Genomic DNA, 21,327 nt, shown 5'->3' on the forward strand with positions numbered 1-21,327 from the left:
AAAAATATTTATTAAGCACTCCCCTTGTGCCAAGCACTATACAAAATGCTGGAGACACAAAAAAAGATAGTATAGTTGGTTACTACCAACTCATCCAATTAGTGTGAAGAATCAACTCTTTCTTTATGCATGCATAATCAAGATGGGCTATGGGGAGACAAGGGTTGAGGGAAAGACAAAGGGCTTTGGTGAAGTAGCAGGATATCAAATAATAGGCAAAAATCATCAGTCTGACTAAATGAGACTAACAAAACTCAGAAGTAGTAGCAAAAAATTCCATTTAAATTACTACAAATTTATAAACTATATCAGAATCACCTACCAGTCCATATTCAGAACTTAAATGAATTCAACTAAAGAACTACACAATTCTTTATTTTTAAAAAAAAGGCAAATAATTGGAGAGAAATTAATTATTCATGTTTGGATTATGGTTATACAATAAAAATGAGGATACTAAATAAATTAAATAATAGATTTAGCACCATATATATCATTGATTGCAAACCTTTTAGAGACAGAGTACTGGGCCCTGCCCCCACCCTAACCCCCCTAGACAGAGTGCCATGCCTGCCCCCTCAAAGACAGAGTGCCATTCCTCACTCCCCCACCTTCCCTTTCCCCTGCTCCCTCCCTTACCCCAGACAGGGAAGGAGGTACTTCCACTGGGCTGCTGGGCAGAGGGGCAGGTAAAGTGAGGAATGTCCTCATCTGCATGGAGAGGAGGAGGTGAACAACTCTACCCCAAGTCCCTTTGGTTTTCAAGTAACAAAGTCTGGAGATGGCACCTGCCCACAGAGAGGGTTCTGCATGCCATCTTTGGCACCCATGCCACAGGTTCACCATCACTGATATATATCAAAATATGAAGGTATTACTTTATAGAACTATCAAAAATAATAAACAAGTTCTTCTGATCAGTTAAAAATTCAAGAATCTCCAGAGAAATAAAGAAGAAAAAGTAAAAATATAAGGGGATAAAGCAGTATTACATCTCAAACCTAAACATACTATTAAGCAATAATAGTCAAATTTATTTAGTACTGGCTAAGACAATAAAAAAGTTGATCAGTGCAACAGATTAGATAACCAGGACTCAAAAGTAACCTAATACAGTAACATAGAATTCAATAAATCCAACTATTTGGAGGTAGCAAGGAGTTGGAAACAAAGTAGACACCCCAAACTGGGGGAATGGCTGAACAAATTGTGCTCTGTGCATGTAATGGAATATAAATGTGCCATAAAAAATTATGAATATGAGAAATTTGGAGAAAATTGAGGGACAAAGCCCTTTCCCTCTCCAATCAATTGACTCTTATCTCCAGACCCATGTGCTCATACAGAGTTCAGTCTTAGAGATGTCTGACTCCCTAAAAGAGAGAGATTCTTTTTCTCATATTCTTTGGCTCTTTAAACTCCTCACTCCCAAGGGGGAAAAAAGTTCCTAAAACATAGGTTTGAGATCATCTCTAGGACATCTCTAGAGTTCAGGAGGGAGTAGAAAGCTAATCAATAAATAAGGTACATAGTATAGGATAATTACTTCTGCTCATAAAAGAAATGTTAAATGCACAAACTCACAAATGCCCAACATTTAAAAAAAAAAAACTTTTAAAAGCAACAGCAATCGCATAAACATTATTTTGATCCTTTGGAAAGGTTGACTTAAAACAACCAACATATAAAACAATTTGCAAACCTAACTGACATTTTTTTCACTATTCCCCTCACCTCTATATAGATTTCCCTCCAGATCAGTTTCTTCTGGCATAACAAATCATCAGTTGGGTTCATTTTCTTACAAATTGTTAACTTCTCAAAAGAACACTGTAGTAAATGTGTGATCATGCAATGCATGCATGCAAAGCATGTGTGACTATCTAAAGCAGAAAAGCTTTAGAAAAGCAGCCAGAGGCTTAGACTCACCTAGCTAAGTTCAAGGCTAGCAACAGCATGGAAAATAGTGACTATGCTGCTTGTTTAAAGAAACACTGCCCTTAATCAACTTCTCACACACAATCTTACAGATACCCAATATCTCTGGAAACTTAAAGAAAGATTAGAGGCATTTTTAATGGATGCTAAGTAGACTCCTCCTCCTAGTTTGCTGGTCAATCCTACCTAAAGTAACTTTAAAACAATTTTGGTGTCTCTGTTAGCATTCCAAGAGATGAGGGATCCAAGGAACCTGTGAGTTGCTTTGTTTCCCAGGGAGTAGCCAGGGTGTCTTCTACAAATCCATTCTGATGTGTGTTCTATGAGGTTCACTCCTGTTACATGTGAATGAACTAACAGAGTGAAATGAATCAGGAGAACAAAGTACACAACGACCACAATATTGTAAAAGAAAATGAATTTGAAAGACTTTAGAACTCTGATCAACCAATAGAACAACCATTATTTTAGAAGACAGACGAGGAAGTGTGCTTCTTGGTACAATACAGCTACAGAGTAGGAAAAAAGTTCACACAGGGCCAATTTGACTATACTTACTTATGTAAAAGGAAAACTTGGAAGGGGGGCAAGATAGAGAAGGGAGAAATTAATAAATAGTGATAGAAATGCAAAATAAAGGAATTAAAGAGCATCAACAAAATATTTAAAAGAAAACCAAAAAACAAATCAAGAGAGGACATCAAAAGGACAGTTTTGTTACTATCTTTTAAAATTTAACATACACTGAAAGCTTTATGCAACAAAAGTACTTGTGCATACATGATGCCTTTGTTTTTGTAAAAAAGAAAAATTTGGGAATGTTTGTATTTCTAGTGTAATAGAATGAGTTTGTTGATCCTCAAATTCATAATGACATACAACAATAACATACAACATAATCAGATATAATATAACATAATCAGATATTCTTGTGAATTTAATGATATATTAAATTTTATTATATATAATTGCATGTAACAATCTATATTATTTTTCTTAATTTAATAACATATTATGTAATGTATAATTATACACACAGATATACACATACAGATATAAATATAGATATCAACTCTTGTGGGTACTACTTTAGCTATTTCACTCCTTTCATTCACTCTTATCTGTTCCTTAAGGTCCATCTCGAGTATTAATAACCAACACTTTTTTTTATAGCGATGTAAGGTTTGCACATTGCTTTAAATAAGTTATCCCATTTAATCTTCTCAACAACGCTGGGAGATAAGTAGTGCTTTAAGTCCCTTTCATTAGCCAGCGTCACATTTCCTGGTTTTGTAGGATACAATTTATTTGAACAAGTATTTATTAAACAGCTCTGATGGGCAAGGGACTGTACTGGGCACTGATTTTAAAAAGGCCTTGCCTCTGGACATAGTTTAGCAAAGAATAGACTGTGTAGTATAGGAGAAGATAATAAAACTACTTCTATATTTAATGCAGTCCAAAAAGTCATTTGGAAGTCGCAGAAAATATGTGGTTTCTGCCCATTTAAGAAGCAAGCTTCAATTTGAGCGCCTGGCATGGTTTCCTTCTGCCACTTAGCGGAAAATGGGAGAATAGCACCTTTGTGCAATAAAGTTTCTTCCGCAGTGCTCGGGGGTGACCTTACAATCTGCCCCCCGCGTACAATTGTGGGTTCAGGGAGCACCATCACTCATCTGCTTACACAGATAGCGGCCAATAAAGAAATGACTACCTCTGTCCGGGAGAGTAAAGTGATTATCTAGGCAAAAAGTTGTCGGGCTGTGAGGGTACCACGCCCTACTCCTTACTTCAAAGGATTCACAGTTGGAAGAATTCTCGGAGACGATCTTAAAGTCCAGCGCGTTCAGGAGTGTAAACTGACTTCCTGAGAGCACTGAAGGGATTAAATTGTTGTATATACTTATTAACGAGTAGGCCTTGCCAGGTTTCCAAAGTCGAGGAAATCCTGAAATCTCCAAGGGTTGAAATATTGCTCTTCTGAAAAGTTCCTACATTCAACACAATTTGGGGAGACGAAGCTTTGAAAATAAAGGCCCCGCTGGGATTCGAACCCAGGATCTCCTGTTTACTAGACAGGCGCTTTAACCAACTAAGCCACGGAGCCCAGGTGGTTGAGGATTGTTGAGTCTACCTGGAAAAGATCGTGATTTCTTTCTATCTGGGACTTACGAAAAGAATTTTTGTGGTTCTGTGGTTTGTGATATCAAAATACCTCTCCCTCGGAGTCCCCAGTTCCTGGAATGATTTTGAAAGCACAGCAAGGCTTAGCCCAGACACAAGAAATAAATGTAATTTCTCCCTCATTTTTTCCAGTCTCTGACCCAACCTGGAGTTACAGGATCAGATCACCGTCGAGGTGGAAAGTTACTCTCAAGCAATATAGTTCAACTCATATCCTGTACTAGTGACAATCCAGTCTGCATTAAATTTTTTTTAACTTAAATAAACCAAATCTCCAGATAAGAAATTTAAAATCTGCCTAAGCATCCCAGAGCATGACAACATGGGATTCTTGGCAACTTTTAATCTAATGGATCAATTCAGACGGGATGTGGTAAGAAAGAGGTAAGTCCAAAAATGACAGTTACATAAGGCCAAACTGCATCCAGGAAAAATATTTTTAATCCTTGGACCTTATTGATAATTTTTTAAAAGGAAGCTGAGGGGACATCAATAGCTTTGGACATAGATAGCTACTTTATCTACTCTCTAGATTTGCATGGGAATTACTTCTACATGTGTGAGGGGAAGAATATTGACCAGAGTTCCCCTAGCATATAAGCTAAGTTTATTCATTCCCATAAAAGATATTGAAACCAGACTAGATGCTTAACTGGATCAAAAGAGTAAAGGCTTGCTTAGTACATTCAGGTCACTTTCTGGTTGCCAAAGTGCAAAAGAGCCAAAAGTTTCCCAGTTTCCTCTTCAGACTTCTGACTATCATGACCAACACACAGTCAAGGAAACTGCTCAACTTAACCACGACTATATCCTCACTGTCTTTTTCCCATTATACTTAAGTAAACTTCCTTTTTTTATCACCAAATAGCCCATAAGTGCTTCATTTCCTTCATATGTACTGTCACAGACTGAGAGTAGACTCAATCTACTAGGGAATAATCATCATAACAATAGCCAGCATTTGCATAGCACTTTTTCAAAGCACTTTAAGAATATTCTCATTTTAACTTTATCACAATTCTGGACTATAGGAACTCTTAGTATCCCCATTTTACAAATGAGGAAACTGAGAGAAAAAAGAAGATAAATGAATTGCCCAGAATGACACAGCCAGTAAGTGTCTGTGACCAGACTTCAATATGGCTTCCTGATTTGAGGTTCAGTGCTCCATCCACTGCTACCATGCATAAAGGGAATCTAGAATAAGGGCATTCGCAATGGAAAAGTGTGTGTCTTCACAACTAACATTTCACAATATGCCTAATATTTACCATCACACATTTGACTGAAAGATGTAGAGCAGAGATATCAAACCCAAGACCCCTATGCCAGCCCACAACATTCCCTAGTTCTGTCAGAATGAAATTAAAATGTAATTGGGAAATATTTAATAAAATAAAACCATGTTAATGTGTAATTTTCCAAGTCAATATCCAAACTGTAGAGATCCTTACATATGATTTAGTGATTCCCCTTTTTCTATTTGAATTCGATTCTATTATATTTGATATAAATAAAGCTGTGACTGTTATTGGTTTATTAATAGAGCACAAATCTACTAACAAAGTGGCTTAATAATGCTAGAAACCTCTAGTAATGGATGACAAGATATTTTACAGCAATTAACAAGATGACAGAGCAAAATTTCAAGCTACCTTTATGTGGCTTCTGAATGGCTCCGCATAGCGTTAAGATTGCATCACTTGGACCTCCCCTTCATAAACCTTCTTAACCTTAACCTTAACAGTCAAGACCAACTCACAAGACATAGTTCTCAGGCAAATAAGAGTAGTCTTTAGGTGACAGGAGTGGCTACAATAGTGTAAACTGATGAGATTTTACCTTTAGGATAACCAAGTTTCTCTGGAAAGTGGGTAGTGGGTGGGGTTACAAAGGTGGAGGGAATTACAGGACAAAACTTGAAGTTTTGGGTTGTATATTTGTATTCTTTTCAGCTTTTGTTTTGTTTTTCTTTTTTATTGAAATTTTTTAATTAGGAACATAGAAACAAATTTTAACAATTGTTTTCTGACATTCTGTGACTCAGATTCTTCCCATTCCTTCCTCTCCCCTCTCTAAAGCAATAAATAGTCTGATTTAGTTTATATCAATGCTTTTATTCAATACATATTTCCATACTCTCCATGTCAATACTGAAAACAAATTACCACATAAACAATTGTTTTTTAATTAATACAATACTGTGTATTGGCTCCAAGGCATAAGAGTGGTAAGGGTAGGCAATGGACTTCAAGTGACTTGCCCAGGGTCACCCAGCTGGGAAGTCCCTGAGGCCAAATTTGAACCTAGGACCTCCTGTCTCTAGGCCTGGTTCTCAATCCACTGAGATACCCAGCTGCCCCCAAAAACAATTTTTTTAATGCATGAAGGAAATAAAGTGAAGGACAGTGTACTTTGATCTGCAATCAGATTCCAAGAGTTCCTTCCTTAGTTTATATGGTGTTCTTTTTATTATTTTTTTTAATCATGAGTCCCAGGCATTATCTTGGAGCCTTGTTTTGCTGATAATAGTTTAGTTGTTGGGTAAGTTTTTAGGGAATTTGAGTAGTGGATGAAGTTTACAAGGGAAAGTAAAATGAGAAGGAGAATATTAAGTCTAGCTTGATTGTCAGCAAAATAGAATTAAAATTAATTTTATAACATAAGGAATATAGAGAATACAAAGTCCCATTGTACTTATTGCTCTCTGAGTATTGAAAACAAGAACAAATATTTGTTTTGGTAGGGCAAAGCACTTCCTTAAAGGTTCACCAATAAAGTTACTCCCCTCTATATAATATAATTACGTGAAATACCTTGAAGAGGATAACCTAGTTCAGCAAACTCTTGATCATTTCTATCAGGTATATTATTGAAAAGGGGATAATATGACCATCAAATGCATTTACCACTATTCTACAAAATCTAGCACAAGTTCCAAATTTTAAAAAAAAGATTCCCCAAGTATATGATAAAGTCCTTTAAATGATCCTGTTTGTGGTTGACATCAAATTAGTGTCCACAAATTCTAAGACATAGCAGGTCCTCCCAGAAGAGATTTATAATGATTCAGAAGTCTTTGCCCTAATCATCCAAACAGGAAAAATAATAGAAGAATTCTATTGCCCAGTTTTGGAGAGGTCTTTGGAGGGACAACCATTAGAGCCTGCCCATCAGTATTGTTAAATTTAGTTACCAAAAAAAAATTTAAATGGGCATCACCATATAGGTTTTAATTGTAATAAAGTAAAATGCAACTATCAGGAATGTATCAAATCCCTACTAAATTCCAGGGGCAGAGGTCTATTAGATCTTCTGTTAAGGAGCGAACAACTCTGATAAGACCAGTTGAACTGGTTTCAAACAATGCCCCAACTAGATATCCATATCACATATTCTAATAAAGGAATTCTCCTTTCTCCTTTGAACATTTATCAGCCTAAACATTTGGTGTTGATATGAATGAACCAACCCAGGTATCCAGTCCAGATTTCCAGGCCAGATGTTCTGTCTTTGATGACCATACTGATAAGTGTATTTTTGTAGATAAAAATGCCAAATTGACCCTGTATCAAAGGAAGTGCTTTGTCATTTAAAATCAGGTCTTGCTTCTTTAGCAGGGTCTCACATTTACTGTATATTTTCCCACTCTGCTATATATTAAATGCTCATATTGCTATGCTATTTCTTGTGAGGGTGATATTTTAACATAATATAGATGATTATTATCAACAGTATGTATGTCTGGGTCAGATAAATGGGCAAATTGAATCCAAGTTTAAAAAAGATCAGAGTGGACTAAGTTGCCTTCAGGAAATTGTAAAGTTCCTTTAATGGCCCCAATATTCTTCCAAAATAAATAAATAACCATTGATTTTGTATTGCCAATAGTCTATCATTTTTGTTAAATGACTACAAGACATGGAATTTAATAGATTCTGGAGGTCTGAAAATGATTACCATACATAGTAATGTTGTCCTTTAGTCATTTTTAAGTTGTGTCCTTTCATTTTTGAGTCCCTTTAGGGTTTTCCTGGCAATACTTTTGGAGTGACTTGTTATTTCCCTCTCCAGCTCATTTTCAGATAAGAAAATTAAGTTAAACAGGGTTATGTGATTTATCCAAGGTCATATAGCTAATTAGTATCTAAGGCTGAATTTGAATTCAAGAAGGTTAAACTCCAGTCCTGGTGATTTATCTACATTCTCCATAAGATAGCTATATGGTAACAATAATGGACAGCAGCATAGAGAATGTATGCAGGCTATAGTTAGTGACAAAAAAAATAACTGGCCCTATGATCTAATAAACATAAAATACTGCAGAGACTCGTAGACAATTGTGATAGGTCTGTAACCATAGCAAATTAAATCCAAAGTGTTAGAAAATGATGAGGGGAGCTCTTTGATCATCTTAACAAAATTAAAGGCAGATATGAGCTTTTTTTTTTTCATTTTGATTGCCTCTCACTATGGAGGATGTGAGCATGAATATGGACAATCTTAAATGTGAGCCAAAATACCTGTTTTCCTTTCCCTCTCTTGGTTTTGATTTCATAATACTAAAATAAGGGAGTAGGATTAGATGATGTCTAGGCACTCTCCCAGCCATATATGCTATGATTTCATCAGTCTTCTTTTCTCCATCCTAAAAGTCTTCAATTTCTTTAGCTCATCATTCCGTATCAGTGATTCCCAAAGTGGGCGCAACCTCCCCTTGGTGGGTGCTGCAGCGATCCAGGAGGGTGGTGATGGCCACGCTTTTTTTTGTATTACATTCTATTCTGAGTTCAATAAATAGTTTCATAATTTCCAGGGGACTCTAAGTAATATTTTTTCTGGAAAGGGGGCGGTAGGCCAAAAAAGTTTGGGAACCACTGTTCTATGTCATTCTTTCCTAGCTGTTTGCCATCACCTTTGTACACTATAGGTTAGCCACATGTTTCCTAAAATGTGGCAGCCATTATTAAACACAACATCTCAGATATAGAGCGATCCTGCCAAAGTAGAATAAAATACCCAAATAGATTGCTCTGGACATGATGCTCCCCTAACCACATGGGAGAGCTTTTGAGCAATTTTAGGCCCTGGAACCATAGTTAGGTTACAAATGGTACATTTGAAGCCCTCTCCACTCTCCAAGTGTGGCATACTCATTCCTCCCCCTTTCTCCCATCAGAATTTGAGGTTCAGGAAACCCACAAAACTGATAATCTTCCCAAATGACTGCTCACATCCAGCCTGATATTCTGAACTAGTGATTTCCCCCCCCCCAAGAAAATGGATATCCTAGGGAAATCTGTCAAAATTTGATCCCAGATGTTTTGGGAGGTTTGTGAAAGGCTAACACTAGCCTTCCCACTTTAATTCTCTCCACTCCACCACCACCCCCAGTGGAACTCAGCTGTACAAAATGTCTGTCCTCTTTTAAAGGAGAATTTCCCTTCTCTCTTATCTAGCTATATTTATGAATATTAAGTAAGATAACAATGAACTGCCTTGGGTTTTCCTTGATTCACAGGTTTGGTTAATTTTTTTTTTAAGTCCTAAAAGAAAAATCAAATGTTTAAGGGAAAGATTGAAATTTCCAGAGTCTTCCCTCATCACACAGCCCTCTGCTCAAGCCTGGCAGAGTTGGAAAGAAACTAGGATTTCAAGTGAGAAAGTAACCCAACAAACAAACAATCAGTTTTCTCTGGAAGAGAAAGGGAAAGGGAAATGGTTATCACTGACTCTTCCTATAATTTGATTAAGCACTGCAAATCTCTTTCTTTCCATTTATCATGCCCAGATAGTCTCCATTGTCTCTGAGCCATAGAAAGATAATTTGGGCTGTTATATGGAGGGTAGATTGTAAAGGGAAGTGATGGGACGTAATGAAGCCAGTCAGGAGTTATTACATTTTTCCAGGTTACTATGCCATCTTTCTCCAAAAAAACAATTGCAATAGTACAGGATAAGGCAAGGCATGAATAAAAAGTTCTGTAAAAATGAGGTTTTGGTTGCGATCACAATCAGTATAAGTCAACAGTATGACAATGTAGCCAAAGAAAAAGATGATTTTACAATAGGATTCAATAGTAGAAGCATGGCATCTAAAACAAGATTGGTGGTCTTCCTCTGTAATCTGTTCTGGTCTCTCTCTGCCTCCTGAATTGTTCTTTTCTTTCTGGTTGCCACATTTTAGGGGAAATGTTGATAAAACCCAGAGGAGGGACAGAGATGGTGTGGGTACATGAAACAATGCCAGAAGATGACCTGTTCAAGGAACTTGATGTTCTCCCTGGGGAAGACTTAGAGAAAACCAAAAGATTTAGGGCTGAATGGAGTCTTAAAAGCCATCTCATCTAAAATGCTCATTTTAATATAAGAAAATTAGGCTTACAGAAAGAGCAAGCAGGTGGCAAGCAAAGATATAAATCCATATCCTTTGACTAGAGATTCTGTATTCTTTCAGCTTTCCCTGCATCTCCTCGACATGACAGCTGTTTTCAAGTATTTGGAGGGCTATTAAATGAAGCCGCTACGGTTCTTATCCCCTGAGGCCAGAAATAGGAGTGCTGGGTGGAAGTTAAAAAGAAATATATTTAGCCAGGATATGAGAGAAAACCTACTTAAACATTTTCCCCAAGTAGAAAGAGTTGCATGGGTAGAAGCTAAATCCTCAGTTCGCCAGATTTAACTGTTTAACAGAGTTAAAAGGTCTTTAGGATTACAGGTCATCTAATCCATCTAATTTTGCAGATAAGGACATCGAGGAGCAGGGAGTCTAAACCGCTCAGCGTCTCTGAGTAAGAGGATTTCAAACACAAGTTCTCCCACTCCGCAACAACTACGTAGGCACCAAGGTTGTAAGCGCAATTGCTCGGGGAGCTGTTAATGACTAGATTCTACCGGTTCTGAGATTCTTTGCAGTCTTGAGACCGCCCATCCACGGAGAGGGCGAAAAAGAGGAATGGGATCCGTAAGAGAGTTTACCTCCTCTCTGGGTCTGAGATTATGTATTTATGCAAGCTTCCAGCGCAATGGGAAAGTAACAGGAAAATGGGATAGAAATGATTCTGGAGGAGAAGGTGAGAAAGGTCCCTCTGTGGCTTCTGCTGAATTGGACACAAGCGGAAAGACTGCTTTCACCCGCCCTTTCTCTCTTTTAGATCTAAAACGGAACAGCTATGTGGCTTCGTGGCTTAGTTGGTAAAAGCGCCTGTCTCGTAAACAGGAGATCCTGGGTTCGAATCCCAGCGGGGCCTCTTAGTATTTTGTCTTGTTTTTTAAGCTCACGCCTTACCTTGTCTCTTCCTTCAATCTCCCTGAATGTTGTTTATTAAATCTAGCGAGCCACAGAAAAATCGAGGAACCAAAAACATTTGCAGGTTTTCAGACTTTTAGAAATTTATCCAGAGGTAAATATTTTACATATGAACAAGCATAGATAATAATTTAACATCTTCAATGTGCCTAGGACATGTTTTTCTAGCAGTTAGGTGGAGGCTCCTTTATCTCTCCCAATCAGCCTATTTCTCAGACTTCAAAAGAAAAATAGATGTGAGATCTCTAACATCCAGCTAAGAGAGTAGGGCTGAGATTACCATTGAATTTCATGGCTCCCTGCCTATAGCTTTATCTTGGGTCATCTCAATCCTCCTACAGCAATAAAAAGAAACATCAGGTACTTTCCAGCCCCTTCCTTCAAGCAGAGTTAAATAAACCCCACTTTTCTTAAGCACGTGGACCTTCTTCCCTCTTTCCTGAAAGTTATTTTGTAATTTCTCCTGGCGATGATGCCCCAGGAGAATTCATAACCACAAAACCTGTTCAAAGATTGTTCCAGGTACTAGTATAGAATTGCCAGATGCCTGAGAGGCACACAGGAAAACTATAAGGCAGAAATCATCTCTTATTGAAATTGCCTATAAACCCATATAAGTTCTCTCTTCTCTCAGCCCAAATTACATGTGTGCTACCACCAGTATTTGCTAACCAATCCTAAGAAACTCAGCCCTCTCACAGTAACAAACATGTACCAGGGGTTGGATAGGTGGGGAGAAATAGCTAAGCAGAGACAGAGAGACTCACAGAGATAGAAAGAAACAAACACAGAATCTTGGTTTCCTGTTTGGCTACAATATAAAATGTATAAGAAGGAATAAAATAGATAGGACAGGATAAGTAAAATGGCCCCAGATGGTTGAAGGACAGAATGTCCTTTGAAGTGTAAAATTTACTCACTGAACAATAGGGAGGTATGGAAGATTTTGGAGCAAAGGAGAAATAAAGACAATCATAGTTAAGAATACTTATTCTAGTAGCAGCAGATGCAAGAACAAATTGAGCACTGCAAGAAAGCCAGCAGAAAGACCTGTTAGAAGACTCCTACAGAGGTGCAAATGTGTAAAAATAAGGCCTTGACTAGGATAGTTCTTGTGAGACTACAGAAGAGGACAGATTCCAGGATTGTGACAGAAATTAAAATGGTAGAACAAGTAACTAATTGAATGTGAGAAAAATCAAAAGTCAGTCCCCATTCCAATTTCAATCACAGGGCTCCCAGGTCACCCAAGTCCATAACTTTCTAACCTAATGCCCCTTTAATCCTCAGCAGCTATTAAACAATATTGACTACTCCCTCCTTTTTCTTCTTTGGAGACATTGTCCTTTCTCAGTGTCCCTCTCTATCTTCTTCATTGACTCCACATTATGTGTTCTTCTCTATTCCTTAATCTGGGTCCTTCCTCAAAAGTGGGTCCTTGTTTGTGTTCTCTATTCTCTCTAAACCCTCTTCCTTGTATTTGTTATCTCTAGTAGAAGAATAAAAGACTTGGTGAATGGTGGTGCCACTTAAAGAAATAGTGAAATCAAAAAGAGGAAGAATGGGAAGAGGTGGTAACTAATGACATTGATTTGGGGCAGTTTAGTTTGACATTGAAGGGAATCTAAATGAATATGTCACATAGATCATTGGAACTGTGGGTCTAGGGTCTAGAAGTAGAGTACGTTGATTTTAATTTAACAGCCATATATTAAGAACCTACTTGCTGTGTGCTATATACCATAGTAGGAGCAGGTGATACAATGTGTAATCCTGGTTCAAAGAGCCAATTATAAAGGACTCTCTCCTTACTGGTGAAGATTGATTATGGTAGGACCTCATTTTGTGCAAACTCAATACATATGAATTCAGATATACACAATTGACAATTGAAAAAACAAAGGCAGGAGGATCAAGTAAAAAATAATTAATTACATACTAAATCTGCTCCATTTTCTCAAATGTCATAAAATCTCACAACATGCACATTACCCAATCATGCACATTCTTAATCTGAGAAGTATTCATGTGAGTCATTACACTATTTTGTGCCAAACATTAGCTCCTTCAACAGTCTTTGTCTGGAGTTCTCACTTATAACTTGTTCTTGTTAGAATGGTGCTTCTCTATTTGTTAATGCTATTTAGTATTAATAATGGCCCCAATGTACAAGAAGAGTGATGTTCCTAGCTCTGATAAGCCTAAGAAAAATCATTAAGTGTGTAGGTATGTTAATAGAAAAAATACTTATGATGGGGTTCACTATTATGCATGATTTTCAACTAACATGAAGGATTTTGGAACATATTGGTTGCATAAAGAAAGGTCCAATTGTACTTAATACATCAAGTCTACATAAGGGAAAGAAATAAGAATTCTTCTGACATCCAGTTTAGAAGGAGAAGATCCAAGATGCCAGTCTCTTTTCATTTTGTTTTTATTTATTTTTTTTTTTTACATTTTTAAACCTTTAACTTCTGTGTATTGGCTCCCAGGTGGAAGAGTGGTAAGGGTGAGCAATGGGAGTCAAGTGACTTGCCCAGGGTCACACAGCTGGGAAGTGTCTGAGGCCGGATTTGAACCTAGGACCTCCTAAAAAAATCTTTTGTCTCTAACCCTGACTCTCAATCCACTGAGCTACCCAGCCAGTCTCTTTTTCAGATTGCGGAATGGAATTCTGCAATTCAGAGAAAGACTGGAAGAAACTAGCAGGAGAGAAGCTGGACTTCTTTTCTGTGCTCCTATCTCTAGCTTGCTATAATACGGACTTTGGAGATTTTCTCCTTGATTAAGATCTGGGACTCTTACTTGAGCCAATATCTCACATCCAATAGAAAAGCTCCTTCCAACTGTCTGGTATATATTCTCCCATGTAAGGGACAATTGTGTGGCTCAGTGGATTAAAGCAAGGCCTAGAGATGGGAAGTCCTAGGTTCAAATTTGACCACAGACACTTCCTAGCTGTGTGACTCTGGGCAAGTCACTTACCCCCTATTGCTTATCCCTTACTGCTCTCCTGCAACCAAAACAGTTTTGATTCTAAGATGAAAGGTAAGGGTTTTTCTAAATATATTCTCACATGTATACCATCTCTATTTTCTGTTTTGCTATTAATTTGGATAAAAAGGTTTCCTTGCTATTTGCCACATATGTTCACTATGAATATTGTGAACTGGCATTGGATGGCAAAGGAGGCAAGCCCTGGATGTATTGTTTGGTTCCTCCCTTTTCCCTTTAATGAATATTAATTACACATTTAGCTTGAACCTTAAAGTTATTTTCTCTAAACTAACAGTATTTAAGGGAGCAGATAAATATAATTCTAGACCAATGCCTTTTTTCCTGAGGAGAGCAGAGTTGCCAGCCTCTGGCCCAAGCCTCCTGCTTCCCTTCATGTCAGAAATTAGTCTCCCATGGAAAGATGCTAGAGATGTCCCCTTCTAGCTACATCAAGACAACCACAAAACAAAAGAAAAATATTAGTCTCTTATGGAGATTATACTCTATTGTGGAAAAAGAATATATATACACACACACCACACATACTTCCCTACACCGTCCTTCTAAACACTCACATAAAAAAAAAAAAGTTTCCTCTAAAAATAGGGACAGATGCATGTTCTGTAATTCACCCCTTTGAGAGCAGTTTAGGGCAGTGAGATTACAAGGGTTTGCTCAAGGTCACTCAGTCAGCATGTGTCAAAGAACTTAAATCCAATTCCTTCCTAAAATTCAAATCCATTCCTGAATCTTCTGCTAGAAAACTACCTACTCTGTCATGGTAGCAGTCCAGGCTTATTAATTTTGATATGATTTTAGTAACACTCAAAAAGCTGACTCTTAAGATTGCTTTCTGTAACCTTGAATTAAATTGAATCTCAACCTTGCCAAATTCCTAGCCCTTCCCTGAGATTACACTCAGGAAAACAGATCAGTTATCTCAGTACCAATAGCAATCAATTAACATAGATATCTTAGATAGATACCTTAGGCCATATGGAATCCTGATCTAGGCATTAGCTACATCTATTGTTTTAGGCTCCAGCAGTTTGTATCTCCTGTTGATTACCTCATAGGGTTAATCAGACCACTAGTCTATCAGACCACTAGTCTAATTATCATTTTCCCTTCCCCCTATATGGTTGTAATCCCAATAAAAATACCAGTATGTTGGCTAAGGGTTAAGCTCTTGACCACCGGAGCTCTGGACCATCAAAGCTCTTCACCATCAGAAACATTTAAGTCCTTACTATGTGCTGGACTCTATGCTAAAGTTCTTGGAATAGAAATAATAAGAAGAAAGATAGCTCTCTGCCTTCAAGGAGCTTACAATATGATGAGAGAAGACAACACACAAAAGAAAGTTGAAAGGGGATGAGAAAGGAGGTATCTAATGCAGGAACGTGGTGAAGATAGGTCCATTGCATTCAGCTGGTGGGAAATGAAGAGCTGGCAAGTCGTTGAGATTTGGGAAAGAGTTATTTACTCAGCCTTCCTATTTATGGATAATGAGGAGGACTCAGTACCAAAGAAGACAGAAATCTTGCAGGATGATAAGCTTAGTATTGAAGAGGTCTCCTGGAAGCATGATAATGGTACAATCCAAATCCAAGGGGTAAGGCTGGTGGGAAATGAATAATTGGCTAGTTTGGCAGGTAGCATGGCTGAAGATGTCCACCAATCTCACCTTCTCAAAAAAATAAAATAAAGCATTGCCTTCAGGTAGCATCTCTGATCCCTCAAAACTAGGGCATTGTTCCCAACTTCCCAAGATAATTAAGGATAGGAACACCTTAGAGTACCTTGCAATGGAGTTCACTGGCCTAGAATAACTAATGCGATATTCTCCAAGTTTTATATTGCTCTCTGGGAACTGAGTTCAAAGTTGTAGAAGTACAGCAGATGTCATGTTCATGTCATACACCTGCCATGGTAATTTCAGTCTATGATAATTACCAGGCTTTGATTGACAGTGCCAATCAAGGAAATGATGGGTGAGTGTGGGTAGGTTGGGTGCAAAAAAGAAGTGAAAGGAAGATTGCATTTGTTTCTAGAGTTACGTTAACTGCAAAGTAAATTATCCGGATCATTCTGGAATCTCTTGCATCCATTTTTCTTTTGTTTTCTTTTTTTGAAATTAAGGTTATTTATTTATTTAATTAATTTAGAATATTTTCCCATTGTTACATGATTCTTGTTCTTTCTCTCCCCTCCTCCAAACCCCCTCCTGTAGCCAACAAGCAAGTCCACTGGTTTTACATGTGTCATTAATCAAAACCTGTTTCCATATTATTAATATTTGCACTAGAGTGATTGTTTATAGAGCTTAGATCCCCGATCATATCCCCATTGAACCATGTGATCAAGCAGTTGTTTTTCTTCTGTATTTCTACTGCTACAGTTCTTTATCTGGATATGGATAGCATTCTTTCTCATAAGTCCCTCAGAATTGTCCTGGATTATTGCATTGCTGCTAGTACAGAAGTCCATTACATTCAATTGTGCCACAGTGTATCTATCTCTGTGCACAATGTTCTCCTGGTTCTGCTCATTTCACTCTGCATCAATACCTGGAGGTTATTCCAGTTCACATGGAATTCTGCCAGTTCATTATTCCTTTTAGCACAATAGTATTCCATCACCAACAGATACCACAATTTGTTCAACCATTCCCAATTGAAGGACATACCCTCATTTTCCAATTTTTTGCCACCACAAAGAGCGTGGTTATAAATATTTTGCCTTCCAGAATGGTTGGATCAAGTCACAACTCCACCAGCAATGCATTAGTGTACCAATTTTGCCACATCCCATCCAACATTTATTACTTTCCTTTGCTGTCATATTAGCCAATCTGCTAATTGTAAAGTGGTACCTCAGAGTTGTTTTGATTTGTAGTTCTCTAATTGTAAGAGATTTAGAACACTTTTTTCATGTGCTTATTGATGGTTTTGATTTCTTTATCTGAAAATTGCCTATTCATGTCCCTTGCCCATTTATCAGTTGGGGAATGGCTTGCTTTTCTGTACAATTGATTTAGCTCCTTATAAATTTGAGTAATTACACCTTTTTCAAAGGTTTTTGTTATAAAGGGTTTTTTCCAATTTGTTGTTTCCCTTCTAATTCTGGTTGCGTTGGTTTTATTTGTACAAAACATTTTTAATTTAATGTAATCAAAATTATTCATTTTACATTTTCTAATATTCTCTATTTCTATGATTGTTCTTTAACCAACAAATTTTGAAAAAGGAAATATTTTAAGACCAAGCAAGAAATAGAGGATATCCTTTTCTCCTAAGCCTAAGGGGTTCTCTAGCATGACACAGACTGCTGCAATATCTAGCCAACCAAAGTGTTTTGACCAGGGACAGAGAGTGGCCATTTGCTCTTTGTCTATAAGGGGGAATACCCTAAAAGGTCAGGTCATCAAAACCACCTGATCATTCAACAACAACAACCCGGGGTTTTCCCTGCCTTTTTACAAAAGAAGGACACAGAGCTGGGCTGAGTTTTATGATCTTTAAGGCCTCCCACATCCATATGAAGTTAATCTTAATCTGAATTTAAAAGATAATTGTATACCTGCACACACACACATTTTTCTGTGTTTTCACCATCCATTTTCTACATAGAAGAGAAAGAGCATAGGAAGAGATGAGACAGAGCCTGGGGGAACCACATGAATTAAGAATCAGGGAAGATTTTGGAAAGCCAGTAAGAAAGAGAAGTATAGGGTCTGAAGTCTCTGAAGTCAGAAGAGAAAAAGCAGAGGTAGAAGGGATGGTCAGTATCTCTGTAGAAAGTGCAAGGAGAATATTAGGAGAATTCAGGAGGTATAAGGACTGGCCACAAGGACCATGGCAGATCTGGTGAATGGTGCTGCCATGAATCTTCCATCTCCTGTACCCCTCACATCCAATCTCACATGTGGAGATTCTGTGGATTCCATGTGCCATCCTTTCTGGATCTGTCCCCTCCCCTTTATTCCCAGAATAAACCCTAACTCCCTGGTACCTCTAGCTTCCTAACCAGGCTTCCCCATCTATGGCTTCCTCTACTATGAGAAAAACCTTATGTTCAAGTATCTTCATTGCTCCCTATTGTTTTACATGTCAAGGTCAAATTGTATATCTTTTTGTCTACCTGGTCTCATTATGTTCCAAGAAACTGCCTAAATAATATAGTAGTACCCAAGATCAAAAGGCAAAGGAGAGGAAGGTGCGGTTAAGATGGCGGCAGCGTAAGGAGCAGCTGCTCAATCTCTCCTAACTGAAGCATACAGGACTCCTCAAGGGGACATAAAAACAAATCCAGACGAACAAAGGGACCCCACAACAGGGCTCAGCATTGAAGGTACATGGAATGGGGGCATTTCCACGCTATAAAAGGGTGAAACAGCTCTCACTAAAACGCGAGAGGAAGAAGCCCCTCCCCCACCCCCCACACCAGGCACAGCGCCAAGGCCAACGCACAAGAGTGAAAGCAGGATTGGGGCACCCAGTAAGTCACTGGCAGCTCCAGGGCTTGTACCTGAGAGCTGCAAGAATTAGGACCACAAGTGGCTAAAGAACGCGCACAGACTTTCCCAACCATCTGCGTGGGTGAAGGCAGTGCCCTAGACATGGACAAAGATCTCCAGCGCAGGCTTGGACCTTGAGTGGGGACCCTGTGCAGATGGGAGTGCGGCTGTAGAAGCAGCCCCTGAGACTGCTGAAGGAGCTTCGGGCAGAGGGGCAGACCAGGGACAACCAGGAGGCTCTACCCCGAGGACAAGGAGACCTGAGCCCTCCTCAGAGCCTAGAAAGAGCAGACAGACCCTGAGTGTGAAGACAAACCTGAGAAGGGGCGGGGCTAACAATGGCAAGCCGAGAAACCCAGAAGAAAAAGATTATCAAGAAAAACTCTGGAACACTCGACAACTTTTACACAGAGAAAATCCAGACAACAGAGGAGGACAAACAAGTATCCAAACCTTCCCAAAACAATGAAAACTGGTCACAAGCTATGGAAGAGTTCAAAAATGAAATGCTGAGGAAGATGGAAGAGATCTGGCAAGAAAATAACAGTTTAAAAGGCAGAATTTTGCAATTGGAAAGTGAGGCTCAGAAATCAAATGAACTGATAAGCAAAGTGAACACCAGAAATGACCAGATTGAAAAGGAAAACCAAAAGATCATAGCCGAAAACCAAAAGATTATAGCCGAAAACCAGTCCCTTAAGGCTAGAATTGAGCAATTAGAAGCCAATGATCTCTCAAGACAACAAGAACAAATAAAACAAAGTCAAAAGACTGATAAAATAGAAGGAAACATGAAATATCTCAATGAAAAAGTGACAGACCAAGAAAACCGATCTAGAAGAGACAATTTGAGAATTATTGGTCTTCCAGAAAAAGCAGAAATTAATAGAAACTTGGACTCCATACTTAAAGAAATTATTCAGCAAAATTGTCCTGAAGTTCTACTACAAGAGGGCAATATAGACATTGAAAGGATCCATAGATCACCCTCTACACTGGACCCAGAAAAGTCAACACCCAGGAATATAACAGCCAAATTCAAGAGCTATCAAGTAAAAGAAAAAATCTTACAAGAAACCAGAAAGCGACAATTCAAATATCAAGGAGCACCAATCAGGATCACACAGGATCTGGCAGCCTCCACGCTAAAAGACCACAAGGCTTGGAATACGATATTCAGAAAGGCAAGAGAGCTGGGCCTTCAGCCACGGATCAACTACTCATCGAAACTGACTATATACTTCCAGGGGAAAGTATGGGCATTCAACAAAATTGAAGATTTCCAAGTTTTTGCACAAAAGAGACCAGGACTAAATGGAAAGTTTGATATCCAACCACAAAAATCAAGAGAAACATGAAAAGGTAAATAAGAAAAAGAGGGAAAAGAAAGAAAACTCATAATTTTTTAAATTTGACTCTTTAAGGGCTTAAATAAGATCTAATTATCTGTATTCCCATGTTGAGAAATGCTATGTATAATTCTCTGTAGTGAACTTTATTCACTATTATAATATGCACTATTATAGCAACCAGAAGAATAAATCATAGGGAGAGGACAGGATACTAAATGGTCTAAGATGACATGGGGGGTGGGAAAGAAAGGGGAGGAATAGTAGGGGACACCAAGAGAAATCTGAGTAAATAAGAAAAATATGATATTCTATTACACACAAAGAGGGCATGGGAAGGAGAGGGGATAAATACTATTATAAGAAGGAGAGGAAGAGAGCATTAAGAGGTAATATTTAAACCTTACTATCAGTGTAATCAACCCAGAGAGGGAAGAGTAGCTATATTATCCATTGGGATAAAAAACTCTATCTAACCCTACTGAGAAAGTCAGAAGGGATAAACCAAAGGGAGCAGGGGAGTGGGGAGGTCAAAAAAAGGGAGGGGAGAAGAAGGGGGGAGGGAATTCATTAGGCCTTTAAAAACAAAAATAGGGGAACAACAAGGGAGGGGGCAGAAAGGGAAGTCACTCAAGGGAGGGGATAAGGGATACCAGCTCAAAGCAAACCACTGGTTTAAAAGAAAATAGTGTAAGAAGAAGGGGTGGGTCTAGGGGAGGATACGAAAATGTCGGTGAATGCACAGCTGATCATTATAACTCTGAATGTGAATGGGATGAACTTGCTCATAAAATGGAAGCAAATAGCAGAGTAGATCAGAAACCAAAATCCTACCATATGTTGTCTACAAAAAACACATATAAGACTAACAGATAAAATAAACAAAATACTGGTCAATCTAATAAAAAAAGGAAAGAAGAAAACCAAATTGACAGTATTAAAGATGAAAAGGGAGACCTCACCTCTAATGAAGGGGAAATTAAGGCAATCATTAAAAACTATTTTGCCCAATTATATGGCAATAAATA

The 21,327-nt window shown here is 38.2% G+C and overlaps 1 protein-coding gene and 2 non-coding genes across 3 annotated transcripts in view; 1 reads left to right on the forward strand and 2 right to left on the reverse strand.

Annotated features, from left to right (window-relative positions):
• The window catches only part of OVCH2 (ovochymase 2), a 163,984-nt gene that overhangs the window by 103,181 nt on the left and 39,476 nt on the right, over window positions 1-21,327 (reverse strand). Inside the window, exon 4 of the mRNA XM_044681804.1 lies at window positions 3,729-3,929. Coding sequence (XP_044537739.1) covers window positions 3,729-3,929 — 201 coding nt within the window. The remainder of the gene's footprint in view (window positions 1-3,728; window positions 3,930-21,327) is intronic.
• Window positions 3,972-4,045, reverse strand: TRNAT-AGU. Its single transcript has one exon. It is a non-coding gene; the product is annotated as a tRNA-Thr (tRNA).
• Window positions 11,299-11,372, forward strand: TRNAT-CGU. Its single transcript has one exon. It is a non-coding gene; the product is annotated as a tRNA-Thr (tRNA).

The sequence above is a fragment of the Gracilinanus agilis genome, chromosome 6 (assembly GCF_016433145.1).
Source record: "Gracilinanus agilis isolate LMUSP501 chromosome 6, AgileGrace, whole genome shotgun sequence".
NCBI lineage: Eukaryota > Metazoa > Chordata > Mammalia > Didelphimorphia > Didelphidae > Gracilinanus > Gracilinanus agilis.